General features: G+C 37.9%; 1 protein-coding gene across 1 annotated transcript; it reads right to left on the bottom strand.

The window, feature by feature from the left end:
* Window positions 1-205: 205 nt before the first annotated feature.
* LOC148676430 (uncharacterized) lies at window positions 206-14522 on the bottom strand. Its single transcript, XM_088643060.1, has 3 exons — window positions 14227-14522; window positions 8708-8766; window positions 206-731 (listed from the first exon to the last, which is right to left on the bottom strand). Exons 1-3 carry the CDS (start codon window positions 14390-14392, stop codon window positions 609-611), a joined length of 348 nt encoding a protein of 115 aa, XP_088499186.1. The 5' UTR covers window positions 14393-14522; the 3' UTR covers window positions 206-608.
* Window positions 14523-18049: the final 3527 nt, after the last annotated feature.

Below are 18049 nucleotides of genomic sequence, written 5' to 3'. Positions count from 1 at the left end.
ACTTTACTGTACTTCCAATCGCTGTCAAAGAAATTTCAGTTGAAACCTACTAGGATTTGTTTAACAGATTTCATCAAGAAAAAGTGAGCTTTAAAAAAATTGCTACCGATGTTTTAGATACAGCATATATCAACAAGTATGTCTTCAATATACAATTTAAAGAATTTTAAGTTGGAAACTGTGTCAATGTGTGAGGTGCATAGAAATACATAGAGGTTAATCATATGTGGAAAGGTAGAAAGACAAATGTCAGTGGTCAGTATCACACCCAAAGAATGGAATTAATCTCAGTTTATTCACTTACAAGTCATCACTTTAACCTCTGTATAGATGCCTATACATGTTATACATGTATTGGTTTATATCTGCACATAGAAAATCTTAGTATTAATGTACTGTAGCTTGTAATTTATGATTAAACCATTTTAGAGAAAATGTAATTCTGAATTTAATGAATGGCTTTTCATCATATTACATCATAATTATGTTGTAACAAACTTGCTAATAATAGGTGTTGAGGTAAACACAATATTAACTCAGTCTTGTAGTGTGTTAGATTATGTTATTAATGTAAAAGTCAAAAGTAAAACTTTTTAATAAACTTTTATTTACATTTCATGGTAAATGTACATAAAAGCCTGTCTGTCCATTTCTTTTCTCTTCTTCTCTGTCTTAGGTTTACTGCCATTGAAATGTAAGGCAGCATAATTCAGCATGTTTGCATCCTCATTCTGAAAAAAAGAATGAAACACTCTGTGACATTATGTGAATTAACAGAAAACTGGTGATGACATATACAGTATGCTAAACTAATTGTCAAAATAGATACTCTTACGGTACAAAATAAAATATCTATATACAGATGCAGCCATTCAAAATGGGTAAGGTATTTCGCGGCATACCGCGACACGCCCACCGGGGTATCACGCGGTTCACGTGTGTCACGTGACTAACTATCCGGCGTCGCCTTGTAAAACCGCCAGGGGGAGCTTAACCTCTCATGTACAGCATTTGAGCCTTTAATTTTGAACTGTGTATTACAGCATGTTAATCATCAGTCATTCAAATGTTGGTATATTTTATGAAAGCAAGATTGCTCAGTTGGACAAAAGTACACAACCTACCTTTATCAGAAATATTTATGCATCAAAGCCTTTACTGAAGGTATTACTAATAGTATTAATAATGGATGACTTTGGACAAGCTGTATACTCAAAGTATAATTTCTTTAGCACATTTGTACAAGCACTTGGAATCTGTCCAAGCCATACTTTGTCAGGCATTTTGTTTTACTTCAACGGGCATAAAAACTTCCTTGCTTTTAACAGGGCGTTTCATAATTTCTAACTACGAAAATGATTTAAAATGCGACACCTATCATTCAACTAGAGCTTAAAATATCACAAGGATCCTCAAGAGCACAGCAAAGAGTGTATTAAAAGACACTTGTATTTATCAACGCTTTCTTTTCTTATGGAACCACTTCAGAGGGGTGTTCCAGGAATCGGCACTTTAAAGAAAAAAATACACACCAGTATTCCATTTCTCCCCAAACATTATAAGCTTCGAAGTCTTTAACTAACGTGATACCGGAGTCAACAAGCATACTTTTAGAATTTGATTAAAAGGGAATATAATATGGAATCGGGTATCTCAAGAATGTAATAACGGTATGATTATATCCGTGTACTGCGGCAGGGCTGTGTAGGGCTGTTTCGCCTGCCTGTTCATGCAAGCTGTCTTGTAGCCTACTGGTCTAGGTGCGTGACTACCAACTGGCAGGTTGTGTGTTCAAATCCAGCTGGTGCTGGACTTTTCATTTTTATTTATTTATTTTTTAATTGCGTAACATAAACATATTACCGTATGCAAACTGTACTGTATACAGTATGTATATGTATATTTAATGTCTTAACTGTGCCCGTTTAAGTACTGAATATTCATATCTAATTTTACCACTGAAGGGAAATCTTAGTAGCTGAGCATAAAAAGAATAGGAGCATACTGCAACGCGTGTGAAGGCCATAAACGATATTAATTTTGGAACATAAACATACAGTATATGGCTGGTCTCGGTACTTTAAAGAAAACATACACGAAACATGGTTTCATTATGACCAGAATCGGTCTTGAGATATTTTTAACTTGATTTACAGTATTTGAGAGGTATGTCTTAACACCGATACTACAGTGCTTAAGTACTGCTCACGTATATGTTTCTAGGTTTATATTATGCATTTCATACGGTCAAATTACTTTTGAACAACTAATAAGAAGCGCGAAACGGTATGCGTTTTACTTTCGTTTTGTGCTGGGACCCGTGGATTGATTAGAGATATCAAGTACATACAAGTCATTTTTTAAATGTTGTAGTTCGTCTTGAAAAAATGTTACGAGTACATCATCTATCAACAATTACACAGGTTCTGTTTCCATATTGCGGATTTTGGTTACGTAATATTATTTTCTAGATTTCACGTTGTGAATATGATGGGATGTCTGATGGGATGTTTCTAAAAATCCATCCTCTGTAAAACGTCTTCTCTAGTTGTCCTGCATATGTATTCGCTAATGAAGCTGTGTGTTCTGAGCCATTTCAGTTCTCTACATTTCTGTACGAACCAGCTTAGAGGGCTAAAGGCAGCTTGTGTTTAAATTGAGTGTAAGGCAATTTATGCTTCTAAAGTCATGGTCAGCATTTATTTTTGTACTGTGCTGTAAACTTGTTCTGTGCCAAGTCACATTATTTTATAGTGTTTTTATAGCGTTATCAAATACGGTGTTACTGTAGTTTCCTGACTCCCATGTCACATGGTCTGTGATTGAAACCTGTAAAACCGGTTTAATTCGTCACAGCCAGCACTCTTCAGGTGTGAGGGTCTTCTGCTCAGAATGAAACGCTAAAATGTTTGTGTATATTCTAATGGTAGTGGGGGCAGGGTGTGTGGGAACAGGTTTGGTTGAAATTGCATTGGAGATCTATGTTCTTCACACCTGAAACATTTTCTCTGAAAGCATTTTCTTCGCAGTTTAACCGATCTTGTTACAGCATGTTACAGTTTACTATTATTAAACATATTAATTTTAAGTGCTTAATGTAAAATCTTGTAAAAATATATTTTCATTGTTCAAATATACATTAAGTCTATCATATAATAAGTTAAATACAAAACTAAAGAAAAAATAGGGTTAAATATAATTCAAAATATTTTGCTAACAATGTTAACTGTTTATGAATAATAAAATGTTAATAATAAAATGTTAATAATGTTAAAATTTTAATAATAAAAACTAAGGAGTAGGATGGCACAGTTGTTAGTATGTTTTTTGTTTTGTTTCTTTTTCATAAATACAACAGTAGTACCTGATGTCTCAGTGGCTTTCAAAATTAAATTATGCATGCAAACCTTTGAACTAGAAAGATAACTAAGATATCCATCCATTATATTCCATAATATCCATGAAATATATGGCGCTGAAATATGTGTGACGCAGTGGTGGCCTGACACGGTGAGGTGCCCTGGCAGCTGTATGATGCAGTGGTGGCCTGGCACGGTGAGGTGCGCTTGCAGCTATGTGACGCAGTGGTGGCCTGGCACGGTGAGGTGCGCTGGCAGCTGTGTGATGCAGTGGTGGTTGGGTATGTAGAGGTGCACTGGCAGCTGTGTGTTGTGACGCAGTGATGGCCTGGCACGGTGAGGTGCACTGGCAGCTGTGTGGTGTGAGGCTGTGGTGGCCTGGCACGGTGAGGTGCGCTGGCAGCTGTGTGATGCAGTGGTGGTCGGGTATGTAGAGGTGCACTGGCAGCTGTGTGGTGTGACGCTGTGGTGGCCTGGCACGGTGAGGTGCGCTGGCAGCTGTGTGATGCAGTGGTGGCCTGGCACGGTGAGGTGCGCTGGCAGCTGGGTGATGCAGTGGTGGCCTGGCACGGTGAGGTGCGCTGGCAGCTGTGTGGTGTGACGCAGTGGTGGAAATGTTCACCATGTTTCACCATGCTGAAAATGTTTTTACCAGACTTTTTTGAGGCCTGTTTAATTGTGTCTGAAGTCTGATGTTGTAAATTTTATTGTTAAAAAGATCCATGAAAATGTCACTACTAAAGTTAGCTGGTACTGTTGGTATTGTAAGTGGCAAGTAGAGCTCATATTTTAGATTTTGTGTAGTTGCTAGCATTGAACTGTGTGTTGGATGCACATGAATATATTCATTATATGCCAGCGCACCTCACCGTGCCAGGCCACCACTGCGTCACAACACACAGCTGCCAGTGCACCTCTACATACCCGACCACCACTGCATCACACAGCTGCCAGCGCACCTCACCGTGCCAGGCCACCACTGCGTCACACCACACAGCTGCCAGCGCACTTCACCGTGCCAGGCCACCACTGCGTCACACCACACAGCTGCCAGCGCACCTCATGGTGCCAGGCCACCACTGCATCACCCACCTGCCAGCGCACCTCACCGTGCCTGGCCACCACTGCATCACACAGCTGCCAGCGCACTTCACCGTGCCAGGCCACAACTGCGCCACACCACACAGCTGTCAGCGCACCTCACCGTGCCAGGCCACCACTGTATCACACAGCTGCCAGCGCACCTCACCGTGCCTGGCCACCACTGCATCACAACACACAGCTGCCAGTGCACCTCTACATACCCGACCACCACTGCATCACACAGCTGCCAGCGCACCTCACCGTGCCAGGCCACCACTGCGTCACATAGCTGCAAGCGCACCTCACCGTGCCAGGCCACCACTGCATCATACAGCTGCCAGGGCATCTCACCGTGTCAGGCCACCACTGCGTAACACCACATAGCTGCCAGCGCACCTCACCATGCCAGGCCATCACTGAGTCAGAGATTAAATAAAACCTCACTCGCACCAAACAAATTTATATTTCTAAATATCACAACATGATCGAATTTAAGTCATTTTAATAACAATGAATAGTCACCTAGGCGTTACAATATAAACATTTATATTGATTTAAATAACGTTTTGATTTAAATCGCAAATGCGGGTTTAAATATATGTGTTTTTTGATTCACAATCAGACAAATGCAACATAAATTGATATCTTTGTCTTCTAAGTATCTTAATAAACTTTCAGCATAGCTTTCTCCCCGTTTAGATTTATTTTGGGATCAAACGTGGAAAGATTAGATTGTAATCGTTTTTATTTTTTAAATACATTTTAGAAAAGTGTAATCTACAATAAAAAGCTGTACACCACCTGCTATAAAGATACATATTGTAATACTTTCGGGTTCGGATAGGACAGACACAAGAACTCAGACTTGCGGAGTTAAAGCAAGTTAAAGCCTTGATTTTATATATCACCTTTAAAAGTGGCATCTCAAAGCAAAGTAAATACCCAACACTGATTGTACCCATCTGTCATGCTAATAAAACAGCTTGAATTGAATTGAGAGGGGGGGGGGGGGGTATATTTGCTTTGTGTATAAAGTACATTGTGAATGTTTTCACAGCCTTCACTTTGTCGTTTTTATGCCATTTTTTGACCACGCACGAATATTCCTATGTCCGTATCTTCGCAAGGGAATCAGTGTGAATTTTAATACTAATTAAATGACCGCGGGCACTTTCCACCCCCTCTACATTCTCAGAGTAGAACAGACTAACCTTCTAATGAAAGACGGTCCACCCCCCACGGACAGGAAAAGTGCCCACAGGCACTTAAACTTAATATGGTCAGTAACAGTAAACAGTAACATGGTCAGAAGGAGCACGTACAAACGTTTCCGAAATAACCACATGTAAGAATCTGATGCTTAAAATGTTTAGGGAGAAAGTGGAATACTGGTGTGTATTTTTTCTTTAAACTACCAATACCAGCCATATACAGTCTGTAACGTAGGGATTTCTATATGTCTTTATTTAGTGGTTACATTAGTGACAAAGGCTAAACTTTTAGCTTGAGTAACGTGTACATATCTCCCCTTTTTATAAAACGACTTGGTTGAAAACTGTTCCAGAGCCACTGTTGTTTCATCAGTGAAAAGTACATCATGAAATGCCTCTCCCTGTTCAATCCACTGGAAAAAAGAAAAGGAGCATAAAGCTTCTGATGGTCATAAACGATATTCATTTAGGAGCAGCATCAGAGGTATGTTTTTAACTGCACTGCATTGGAGAGAATACCATAGTGTGTTTTTTTTTTTTACTCCCTGGCGGAAACTGGCTTCCAGAAGAATCAGTATGGCTCAGAGATTAAATAAAACTTCACAGACATTAACGAAGAGCATAACGCGTGTACTGTATACACCGCAAGTACAACCCCCCTCTCTGCAGGAGTGCTGGCTGTGACGAATTGAACCGGTTTCACGGGTATTTTCAAAGTAGGAGGCGAGATTTCCAGCGAAAGACAACTCCCCCCCCTCAAAAACCCAGTAAGTACAGTACTTACTAGTTAAAGGCTAGGCTCCCGACTACGGCGAAAGGAACCCTTCTTTCATTAGAAGACAATGAACATATTTTAGCCCTGAATGAATTAATAGCAAACATGGTTTACATAAAATACATTTTTCCAAGAAAGTTTAGCCTTTGTCACTAATGAAACCACTAAATAAAGACATAAATATAAAAATCTTAAGATTTTTAAAATACATGACTTTGCTAAAATTTATTTGAAAATAAAAACAATTACAACTGCCAGGGGAGAGAGAGAACAGGGGAGGGATGTTGGTTTTGCATAAGGGGCGGGGCTATGGAAATTAGGTCTGTTTGGGAATGTGTAGTTACATGTTCTGGCTGTTTGTGAATTATCGTTGTTGAGTATGGAGTGTTGAGGTATTGATTTTGTGTAATGCTTTATGTTGAAAATTGAGGTGGATTTTGTTTATGATAAACAGGATAAACTGGGATGAGAGGAAGGTTTGGTTTTGCATAAGGGGCGGGATTATGATAATTGGAAGACTTTGCGAGAGTAAAATCGTTTGATTATTTGATTTTGTATTGTGGTTGTTATCTATGTTTTTGGTTGGTATTATGTTTATATGGTTGTTTTTGTTGGTTGGTTGTTATTATGGTTATTAATAATACGATCTATAGTTGAAATCTGAGCCTAAATAAAAAGAAAAAGCAAGTGATTAGGTTTATGAGCAATCTAATTACTTATTCGTTTAAAACGCTATATAAAATAAAGTTTATTATTAATTTGCTGGACAGAGCGGTGAACATTATTATGCATAAGACAAAGATAATGATCCTGATCAGTTTAGAAATCTGTGTACGCTGTAAGGTTTTTACTTCTTAAACTTTTAAAATACACGTTTTGAATAGAAAGAAATCCTCTTCCCTGTACAGTATGTATAGCAAACCAGCACGTCTTTTTTCTCCAATCAGAGGGGTGTCAGATGGTGTTAGCCAATCACCATTCTGAAGCCCTACCATAATCTCTGGTATGGGGAGACCCCAGAATTCTGTCCCATAGTTTAGACAGATGATAGATACTTTTATTGATCCCGTGAGGGAAATAAAGTAAATCATTTTCATTTTAGGAAATTATTAAACGCTCGGTTAAAAGCAAAGGAGATTGTCTGTTATAGTGGACATAAAAACAAGAGTTCGCTGGCATTATATCCTGGAAGACACAGACCGGCGCCAGACTGGTAAAATGCCTGATGAACTAGGGATTGGAAAGTTTCCAAGTGCTTGTACAATCGATGGAAATGTTCAAATACATGTGCAAAAGAAATAAACAAAATAATCATTTATTTCTTTATCATATTGGGTAGCTAATGTCCTCTCTTTGCTAGTTAGTGGCTGTGTTTCTGCGTTGGGTAGCAACGGGTGACTGTTCTCAGGCGGAAGATGTAAACAGCTTAATGTTCGTGTTAAATATTTTTTTTTTAATTCAATTAAACGGGCACAGTTAAGACATTAAATATACATATACATACTGTATACAGTACAGTTTGCATACGGTAATATGTTTATGTTACGCGATTAAAAAATAAATAAATAAAAATGAAAAGTCCAGCACCAGCTGGATTCGAACACACAGCCTGTCAGTTGGTAGTCACGCACCTAGACCAGTAGGCTACAAGACAGCTCGCATGAACAGGCAGGCGAAACAGCCCTACACAGCCCTGCCGCAGTACACGGATATAATCATACCGTTATTAAATTCTTGAGATACGCGATTCCATATTCCCTTTTAATCAAATTCTAAAAGTATGCTTGTTGACTCCGGTATCACGTTAAAGACTTCGAAGCTTACAATGTTGAGGGAGAAATGGAATACTGGTGTGTATTTTTTTCTTTAAAGTACCAAGACCAGCTATATACTGTATGTTTATGTTCCAAAATTAATATCGTTTATGGCCTTCACACGCGTTACAGTATGCTCCTATTCTTTTTATGCTCAGCTACTAAGATTTCCCTTCAGTGGTAAAATTCAATATCTACAACGGGCACAGTAAAGACGTTTACAGTAAGTCTTTCTACGACAGACCAACGGACCACGAGTGCCCATGTCGGTCAACCAATCACGTACCGCGGTATTTTGCGTCATCGCGCGTCACGGTGCACGACGCCGTAGCCAATTACCTCCGGTACGTGTCTGTACTGCGCACTTTGAATGGCTGCATCTGTATATTGTGCTAAATTATTTAGTAAAAAAAAGGAACTTTAAATCTTATTTAAAAATTTATAATTTATAAGTTGTAGTTTTACCTTTGTGTTACTTGATCTTTCTCTCATGTGCTCATTGTGAGACAGGTCAGGCTGGTCATCTACAGGCAGAGACAAAATTTGAGATTGAGAGAAATTAGATTATTTCTGTGGTGATGAGAAGATGAATAATTAATCAATAACCATGCACTGAAAAATAAGTTTAAATAAAATACAGTAGTTCATTAATGATTCTCTTTATTGTTATTATTATTATTATTGTTACTATTGTTCTTACAACATTTCAATAAAAAGCATCTAACAAAGTAACAAGTAACTTGTTAAGAAACAAAAATGATTGCATTGAAACAAGTGGTTTATTTGAAGTCTCTTAGCTTTGAGAGAAACTAATTACAGTACATTTATTCTGAAGAACAAATATTACAACCACATCCAAGTTAATAATCTCTGGAGAAATCAATTTTTCTGTTGAAGTGTATCTGAAGATTTCATCTAGGAATTTGTATTAAAAGCAAAAGTGAAGACTGACTGATCTTTTCTCTGTTTTTTTTATCAAATGGCAAATCAGGAATACAATTACAGTCACAAACACAATACTTGTTGCCATCAAAACAATGGTGATGTACATATTTGTGGACTCATGAACAGATGCTGAAAAAGGGGTGTTGAAATAGGACATAAATAGATTAAGAAGTTTCAGTTAGCTTATATGAAAGTTAATTCTGATTCAAATAAGGAGTATTCTAGTTTACATATACAGATGCAGCCATTCAAAATGGGTGAGGTATTTCACGGCATACCGCGACACGCCCACCGGGGTATCACGCGGTATCACGTGTGTCACGTAACTAGCTATCCGGCGTCGCCTTGTAAAACCGCCAGGGGGAGCTTAACCTCTCATGTACAGCATTCGAGCCTTTAATTTTGAACTGTGTATTACAGCATGTTAATCATCATTCATTCAAATGTTGGTATATTTTATGAAAGCAAGATTGCTCAGTTGGACAAAAGTACACAACCTACCTTTATCAGAAATATTTATGCATCAAAGCCTTTACTGAAGATATTACTAATAGTATTAATAATGGATGACTTTGGACAAGCTGTATACTCAAAGTATAATTTCTTTAGCACATTTGTACAAGCACTTGGAATCTGTCCAAGCCATACTTTGTCAGGCATTTTGTTTTACTTCAACGGGCATAAAAACTTCCTTGTTTTTAACAGGGCGTTTCATAATTTCTAACTACGAAAATGATTTAAAATGCGACACCTATCATGAAAAGAAAAAAATACACACCAGTATTCCATTTCTCCCTAAACATTGTAAGCTTCGAAGTCTTTAACTAACGTGATACCGGAGTCAACAAGCATACTTTTAGAATTTGATTTAAAGGGAATATAATATGGAATCGCGTATCTCAAGAATTTAATAACGGTATGATTATATCCGTGTACTGCGGGAGGGCTGTTTCGCCTGCCTGCTTATGCGAGCTGTCTTGTAGCCTACTGGTCTAGGTGCAAGACTACCAACTGGCAGGTTGTTTGTTTGAATCCAGCTGGTGCTGGACCTTTCAGTTTTATTTATTTATTTTTTAATCGCGTAACATAAACATATTACCGTATGCAAACTGTACTGTATACAATATGTATATGTATATTTAATGTCTTAACTGTGACCGTTTAAGTATTGAATATTCATATCTAATTTTACCACTGAAGGGAAATCTTAACATAAACATACAGTATATGGCTGGTCTCGGTACTTTAAAGAAAAAAATACACACCAGTATTCCATTTCTCCATAAACATTGTAAGCTTCGAATGAAACCACTAAATAAAGACATAAATATAGAAATCTTAAGATTTGTTTTATTTAATGTTGGTAGCAGGATGAACTGTCAGAGTGTATATTTTGTCGCAAAGTTGCTACAAGATGTTAACAGTGAAAAAGGTATTTAGAAATGAGTTATTTCAAGATGAAAAAGAAAACATACACGAAACATGGTTTCATTACGACCAGAATCGGTCTTGAGATATTTTTAACTTGATTTACAGTATTTGAGAGGTATGTCTTAACACAGATACTACAGTGCTTAAGTACTGCTCACGTATATGTTTCTAGGTTTATATTATGCATTTCATACGGTCAAATTACTTTTGAGCAACTAATAAGAAGCGCTAAACGGTATGCGTTTTAGTTTCGTTTTGTGCTGGAACCCGTGGATTGATTAGAGATATCAAGTACATACAAGTCATTTTTTAAATGTTGTAGTTCGTCTTGAAAAAATGTTACGAGTACATCATCGATCAACAATTACACAGGTTCTGTTTCCATATTGCGGATTTTGGTTAGGTACAGTATTATCAAATCCAGTGGCGCTGTGTGTTACTTTACTGAGTCCCAATCTGTGATTGAAACCTGTAAAACCGGTTTAATTCGTCACAGCCAGCACTCTTCAGGTCTGAGGGTCTTCTGCTCAGAATGAAACGCTAAAATGTTTGTGTATATTCTAATGGTAGTGGGGGCAGGGTGTGTGGGAACAGGTTTGTTCTTCACACCTGAAACATTTTCTCTGAAAGGATTTTCTTCGGAGTTTAACCGATCTTGTTACAGCATGTTACAGTTTACTATTATTAACCATATTAATTTTAAGTGCTTAATGTAAAATCTTGTAAAATATATTTTCATTGTTCAAATATACATTAATATACATTAAGTCTGACTATCATATAATAAGTTAAATACAAAACTAAAGAAAAAATAGGGTTAAATATAATTCAAAATATTTTGCTAACAATGTTAACTGTTTATGAATAATAAAATGTATTAACTAAGGAGTAGGATGGCACAGTTGTTAGTATGTTTTTTGTTTTGTTTCTTTTTCATAAATACAACAGTAGTACCTGATGTCTCAGTGGCTTTCAAAATTAAATTATGCATGCAAACCTGTGAACTAGAAAGATAACTAAGATTTTAATACTAATTAAATGACCGCGGGCACTTCCCACCCCCTCTACATTCTCAGAGTAGAACAGACTAACCTTCTAATGAAAGACGGTCCACCCCCCACGGACAGGAAAAGTGCCCACAGGCACTTAAACTTAATATGGTCAGTAACAGTAAACAGTACCATGGTAAGAAGGAGCACGTACAAACGTTTTCGAAATAACCACATGTAAGACTCTGATCCTAAAAATGTTTAGGGAGAAAGTGGAATACTGGTGTGTATTTTTTCTTTAAACTACCAATACCAGCCATATACAGTCTGTAACGTAGGGATTTCTATATGTCTTTATTTAGTGTTTACATTAGTGACAAAGGCTAAACTTTTAGCTTCAGTAACGTGTACATATCTCCCCTTTTTATAAAACGACTTGGTTGAAAACTGTTCCAGAGCCACTGTTGTTTCATCAGTGAAAAGTACATCATGAAATGCCTCTCCCTGTTCAATCCACTGGAAAAAAGAAAAGGAGCATAAAGCTTCTGATGGTCATAAACGATATTCATTTAGGAGCAGCATCAGAGGTATGTTTTTAACTGCACTGCATTGGAGAGAATACCATAGTGTGTTTTTTTTTTTACTCCCTGGCGGAAACTGGCTTCCAGAAGAATCAGTATCAGAGATTAAATAAAACTTCACAGACATTAACGAAGAGCATAACGCGTGTACTGTATACACTGCAAGTACAACCCCCCTCTCTGCAGGAGTGCTGGCTGTGACGAATTGAACCGGTTTCACGGGTATTTTCAAAGTAGGAGGCGAGATTTCCAGCGAAAGACACCCCCCCCCCCAAAAACCCAGTAAATACAGTACTTACTAGTTAAAGGCTAGGCTCCCGACTACGGCGAAAGGAACCCTTCTTTCATTAGAAGACAATGAACATATTTTAGCCTTGAATGAATTAATAGCAAACATGGTTTACATAAAAGACATTTTTCCAAGAAAGTTTAGCCTTTGTCACTAATGAAACCACTAAATAAAGACATATATAGAAAAATCTTAAGATTTTTAAAATACATGACTTTGCTAAAATTTATTTGAAAATAAAAACAATTACAACCGCCAGGGGAGAGAGAGAACAGGGGAGGGATGTTGGTTTTGCATAAGGGGCAGGGCTATGGAAAGTAGGTATGTTTGGGAATGTGTAGTTACATGTTCTGGCTGTTTGTGAATTATCGTTGTTGAGTATGGAGTGTTGAGGTATTGATTTTGTGTAATGCTTTATGTTGAAAATTGAGGTGGATTTTGTTTATGATAAACAGGATAAACTGGGATGGGAGGAAGGTTTGGTTTTGCATAAGGGGCGGGATTATGATAATTGGAGGACTTTGCGAGTGTAAAATGGTTTGATTATTTGATTTTGTATTGTGGTTGTTATCTATGTTTTTGGTTGGTATTATGTTTATATGGCTGTTTTTGTTGGTTGGTTGTTATTATGGTTATTAATAATACGATCTATAGTTGAAATCTGAGCCTAAATAAAAAGAAAAAGCAAGTGATTAGGTTTATGAGCAATCTAATTACTTATTTGTTTAAAAAGCTATATAAAATAAAGTTTATTATTAATTTGCTGGACAGAGCGGTGAACATTATTATGCATAAGACAAAGATAATGATCCTGATCAGTTTAGAAATCTGTGTACGCTGTAAGATTTTTACTTCTTAAACTTTTAAAATACACGTTTTGAATAGAAAGAAATCCTCTTCCTGGTATAGCAAACCAGCACGTTTTTTTTCTCCAATCAGAGGGGTGTCAGATGGTGTCAGCCAATCACCATTCTGCGTTGGGTAGCAACGGGTGACTGTTCTCAGGCGGAAGATGTAAACAGCTTAATGTTCGTGTTAAATAATTTTTTTAAATTAAAATTCATTCTATACAGCAATCGCATATTTGGGTACCGTTTCATAAAACTTTCATGCTTAAAATGTTTAGGGAGAAATGGAAGACTGGTGTGTATTTTTTCTTTAAACTACCAAGACCAGCCATACACAGTACAGTTTACATACATACAGTAATGTTTTAAATTAATATCGTTTATGACCTTCAGATGCGTTATGCTCCTCTTCTTTTTATGCTCAGCTACTAAAATTTCCCTTTAGTGGTAAAATCCATATAAATATTCAAAACTAAGCGGATTAAAATGTGCACAGTAAAGACATTAAATGATTAAATCTTTGCACTACCAACCAATGCACCACGAGTGCCCCTGTCGGTCATTTTGGCCAGCCAATCACTTGCCCTGCGGTACCCTCCGGTGCCCCGCGGTGCCTTGTATATGGTTACCGTACCGCGGGTTTTTACTGCGCATTTTGAATGGCTGCATCTGTATTATATAATGCACTTCTGTTGTTTTGTTCTGATGGAACAAAGCTAGACTTTATTTTGCCATGTAAATATCAAAATATTTAGTCAAGATTTATGCCATGATGGGAAAAATATATACAACTCACAATTAAGGTTAATAACTACAATAAAACATGTATCTACATATTGTAATAATATGCACTTGTTCAAAAATGTTAAAGTGATATTTAGTTTTTTATACAACAGCCTACCTGTAATCTCTAGCGTTGTCCCATTTCCAAACAGGATCTCCCCACATGTGGCCACAGCACAGTAGTGTCCCAGTAGTAGTCCCAGAATCAGAGGGCCTGATGTTCTTTTTAGGGAGATAATAGTCACAGCTCTGTGTAGGAAGCTGAGCCTCAGAGCTTCTCTCATACTTATCACTCCTGTTTTCTTGGGTGAAAATTATTCCTGGAAAGGATTCTTCTGAGCCATGCCTGAAACAATAAACATTTTGCTCTCCTGCACAGATCTCAGTTTGTATTGTACACTGCAGGGTCACATCATCTCCTGTCAGGACTGGAACTGATGCAGGCTTCTGCACAACACTCCTATTCCTTGACTTTGATCCTAGATCCATGGAAATGACATACTTATGTTGTGTATAAGTTCTGAAGTTAGAAAATCAAAAACAGCATTGCAATCACATGGCTGAACACTAAACCAAAAGACATTTTTTAAGTGCAAATAACATGATGAAAGACATTAGGCATTATACTGTGGGTTATTTAGAAAAGCTGTATCATGCATGAGAAGGAAAGTAAATCAGACTTGGCTAGATTATAAGATGTTGAAAAAAGAATTAAAAAAAATGTTGATAAAACTAAATAATAAAGAATAGCCCAATAGAGTCACCTGTTCTTTTTTGACCTCATCAACAATTTTAGACTTTTAAAATTAAGTTAGATCTGAGATTGAATGAATAATTATTAACTGGGACACTTTATATTAATGCTTTAGAACTTGTAAAAAAATTACTTTATTCTAAATCAATGTAATTTAATGTTTTAAGATTAAAAGCTCCCCCAAAATACTGAGATGCGAACATGGACTTTACCCCTTAGAATTAGCACAGTTCCATTCCCGAAAATCATGTGGTTGAAACTGAGTGCTCCACAGTAATATGTCCCAACATCAAGAGGTTCAGTTCTTGAAATAATGAGGCTACATTTGTTTTTTATCTTGTTAATCTTGAAATGTGGATCATTCTCTAATTCCTCAAAGAGTCTGACATCATTTTAATTAGAAAAAGCAATAGCTATATGGATAGGGGCTACTCCAAAGGGTTGCTTAAATCAGAAAAGTTAGTACAAAACATTCCAGTGTGACCGAATCTTCAAGTCTTGCTGTCTCTGAGAGATACGGCTGGGTGATGACATTCTCAGACATTGCATCTGTTGTAAAAAAATATATGGCAATTACAAAGTTCAATTTGGACAAAAAGATACAGTTTGTCAAATAATCCTACTTTGCTTGATGTGTAAAAATACTGTATTGCAACATACAGATAATTGTTAATGACAATATTAGTAGTTATAAATTAACATTGTCTCCACTAACAGACTTTGAAGAGAAGCATTAGAGTCTTTTCTTCAGTCAATAAAATATTGAAATACAGAGATTAATATTTACAATATTATCTGATCTTAATGTATGTTCGGACCAATATAGAAAGCTCAAATGAAATAATCTAAAGCTCTAATGAAGTAGTTTTTAATCAATTGCATAATACGCCACCACCTAATACAGCAATATATTTCAGATAAGCAATGTGTATTTCAGATAAGCAATGATTTGAAAGACTGGAATATAAAATACTGCGGTAATCTAGTAGAGGTGTAATTATTAGGATTAATTATTAATTATTAGTTATTTAGGAGATTTCAAGTTTTATTTTCTAAATATGTTGTAATGTGATTTTTTCACTCTAAATAGGAAATTCAATGATTTGTTTAAATGCTGGGGGGTTGTGTCTGCCACTGTGGGCATGTAAACAGGCACTTCCAATGCTCCAGACATGTTCTGATAAGCTGATGGGTGTAGTGTGCTCTCACGAAGCACCAGTTCTGTAGGGTTTGGGCATTTACTGGGACAAATATTAATTGTAGCAGTAAATCACAAAATGATTCTTTTAATGGCTTTAGAATCCAACCATGCGATATAACAAACAACGCACACACACAGGTACTAATACACGAGGATACATTTATTAATACATAGAATATGCATGTAAACCTAACAGATCTTATCGTGAGGGTTATCAGAATACAAAAGATATATAGTCAGTCAGTTATGAAGAGTTACATATATCAAGAGGACATACGTTCGGTATATCATTCATTTAGACCGTTTCGTAATTGAACTTGGTTACAACTTCTACATTAGATACTCAAAACAAGTACATAACTCTTAGGAATTAAATTGATATCAACTGGTTGGGATAACAATTGAATTCTCGAGCAGTAATGCAGTGAAGTTGAATACTCATCCAATCTCTGGGGATTCAGATCTCCTGCGGGCTCAAAGAAACAGTTGCAGGCTTCTAAGTTGTCCAATCCGTGCTCTCTGGCTCCATGCCAAGCTGTGCTATGCAGCTTGCGACGGTGCGCTGCTGATGCTCTGCGCTGCTCTCTGAAGACCAGCTAATTAGTTTTGGCTGAAACTAGCAAAGTTTGTGCACAGGAGAAAAGATGACTGTGGGTCCCAGCAGGTCAGGAAGAGGACCGGTTCGTTCCTGATGAAGCGCTAGTTCTGAATAGTGATCAGCTGTCCACAGTTCCAACCTGTTCACGAGGCTTGCTGCTGATGCTAACCTCGGGTGGATCCTCTGGTTACTCTCTGGCAACCTCTGCTCTCGACTCTTAGAACAAAGGAAAGTTTTGGCACTCGGACACACTGGCCGTTCCGTGGTTGTCCGGGCTGAGTTTCAGGATGGTCAGGAGGCGCACTGCGTGAATGTCCTGCCTTTGGGAGCCTTCTGCTCCTGGGCCGTCCTGCCCTGGAATTCTCCTTTGAATTCCCTTTAGAATAGTCCACAGAATTCTCCACTGAATCCTACTGAATCTCTCAGACCCTCTGTGTTGCCTGTTTTTACCTGGAGGAACTTCAGCTCGTTGATTGGCTGAAAGTTCCATGGGCATCAGAGTCCCACGTGGGTTACTCGGCCCTACCAGTCCCTGATTGGTTGATCAAGGTGAGATATGAGTCACTTACTCCTGACACTTAGGAATGCAGTCCAGATGTCCATCTAGCACTCCCTAGACAGATAGGCGCCAATGGATGACCATTGATCATGATAGCCAGGCTTAGCTAAGTGCATCCCCCTTTGGGAGCTGTCCTAGGAAACCTTATCAAAAGAAACCTTAAATCAGCCTGCATGAATAGTTTCTCTGTGGCTGCACCACCGAGATGAAGAGAGAGATGGGGCCTCATTTGGGAAAGCACAGCAACACTTAATTCTGGTGGGTAGCTGCCTCAGCATGTGTAAGCTGCAAAGTACAAATAATAGGTTTATTCCATGCTGAAAAAAAGAAGAAAGAGAACACAACGTTTCGGCCGTGGAGCCTTCTTCAGGTGTGAGAGAGACAGGGCAGTAGGCAAAGGTAAAGTAGCGGGAGAACAAAGGTTGGGAGGGAGGAGGAGTGAGAGTCGGGAGCAGGGGACAGAAAGAGAGGCCAATCAAGAGGTGTGAAGTCAGAATGGGTGCAGAGAGGTGTGAAATGAAACTTCCAATGAATGGAGAAAATTTAAAAGAACAGTAGTCTGTTGTTAAGAGAAGGGAGAATGTGTGATCCTAGCTGCAGAATAATTTTAGTTTCGGTGGTCTTTCTGATGTATGAGTTCGGAAAAACGTCTTTGAGAACACAGACAGAGAGATTATAGTGGTCGTGGCCGTCAGAGGTGAAATGAGAAACAATGGGCTTGGAGAGATCTTTAATCTTCACAGCCCTGACGTGTTCTCTGAAGCGGTCTCCGAGTCTCCTTCCTGTTTATCCAATGTAGATGGCTGGGCATTTACTGCAAGAGATACAG

Source organism: Lepisosteus platostomus, chromosome 2 (genome assembly GCF_059453375.1).
Source record: "Lepisosteus platostomus isolate fLepPlt1 chromosome 2, fLepPlt1.hap1, whole genome shotgun sequence".
NCBI lineage: Eukaryota > Metazoa > Chordata > Actinopteri > Semionotiformes > Lepisosteidae > Lepisosteus > Lepisosteus platostomus.
The sequence above is the reverse complement of the archived record's forward strand: the minus strand, read 5'-3'. Positions and strand labels throughout refer to the sequence as shown.

Bases quoted from the DNA above. Each gene is read 5' to 3' on its own strand.
- LOC148676430 (XM_088643060.1), bottom strand. From the start codon at position 14,392: ATGAGAGAAGCTCTGAGGCTCAGCTTCCTACACAGAGCTGTGACTATT. The intron at 8,767-14,226 runs GTAGGCTGTTGT...CTCTGCCTGTAG, and splicing joins GACAACGCTAGAGATTACAG to ATGACCAGCCTGACCTGTCT. The intron at 732-8,707 runs GTAAAACTACAA...TCTTTTTTTCAG, and splicing joins AAAGATCAAGTAACACAAAG to AATGAGGATGCAAACATGCT.